Source organism: Penaeus monodon, chromosome 24 (assembly GCF_015228065.2).
Source record: "Penaeus monodon isolate SGIC_2016 chromosome 24, NSTDA_Pmon_1, whole genome shotgun sequence".
NCBI lineage: Eukaryota > Metazoa > Arthropoda > Malacostraca > Decapoda > Penaeidae > Penaeus > Penaeus monodon.
The window spans coordinates 36,988,778-36,989,711 of NC_051409.1; the positions used below are offsets into that span (position 1 = coordinate 36,988,778).

Consider the following 934-nt stretch of genomic DNA (forward strand, 5'->3'; position numbering starts at 1 on the left):
GTGCTCTCTCATATGAATTATACATTCACCCGATCATATAGATTATACATGTGCTCTGTCATGTGCATTACACAAGTACACTATCGTAAAGCTTAAAAAATGCATTACCGTATGTATTATGTACGTGCTCTCTTCATTATAGATAATAAATAAAATACATACAGACATTGTGATAAATTCTCTAAAGCCGAGGAACTGTTTGAACCTCGACTCCTCCCGCAGGTGCTGGTGGTGGAGCACTGGACGTCGGGAGAGCCAGAGGATAGCCGTGCCTTCGTGCGTCTGGTGGAGAGCAAGGGCTTCTCCTTCTACCGGAGGGACAACCACGACTACTTCTTCCTCCATCAGCGTCCGAGATGGGTCCTCGCGCGCCCGGGAGACGAGGGCGCTGTCGATAACCTGGAGCCGTACAAGCCGATCCTGAAGGCGCTTTGAGACCCTTCCTTCTTATAGTTTCTTACTGTTTTCTTTTACATAGAAATGGGGAAAAGGAATGAGTGGGTTAATTATGTATTAGTTACGGGTATTAGAAATGGGAAAAGGAATGAGTGGGTTAATTATGTATTAGTTACGGGTATTACAATGCGATGGCAGAACAAATGTATCGATTCTTAAAAATAATACATGAAGGGGGTGGGGGGATGCCACAAGGATTTTGTATGGTTGTGTTGTACCTACAATGATTATCTTATCTGCTGTGTGTAAATGTAAGTGTAAAAACAAATATACTCTAACATTATAGAGATCTCCCTCTCCTTTCCGCAAAGATGAAATCCATGAGACTAATAAAAAAATATTCATATTGTAACAAGTGTCTAATCACCAATGTGTCTAAGTGAGATGTAAAATATGCGAGTGACATACCTTCATCAATAAAAAACTAAATGTTCATATATCGCAAAGGTACATAGTCGATTAGGTGTTAAACTCACTC

General features: G+C 40.8%; 1 protein-coding gene across 1 annotated transcript in view; it reads left to right on the top strand.

The window, feature by feature from the left end:
• The window catches only part of LOC119588781, a 5,238-nt gene extending 4,495 nt beyond the window's left edge, over window positions 1-743 (top strand). The window contains exon 6 of the mRNA XM_037937424.1: window positions 223-743. Within this exon, the coding sequence (XP_037793352.1) occupies window positions 223-266 (44 nt within the window). The 3' untranslated portion in view covers window positions 267-743. The remainder of the gene's footprint in view (window positions 1-222) is intronic.
• Window positions 744-934: the final 191 nt, after the last annotated feature.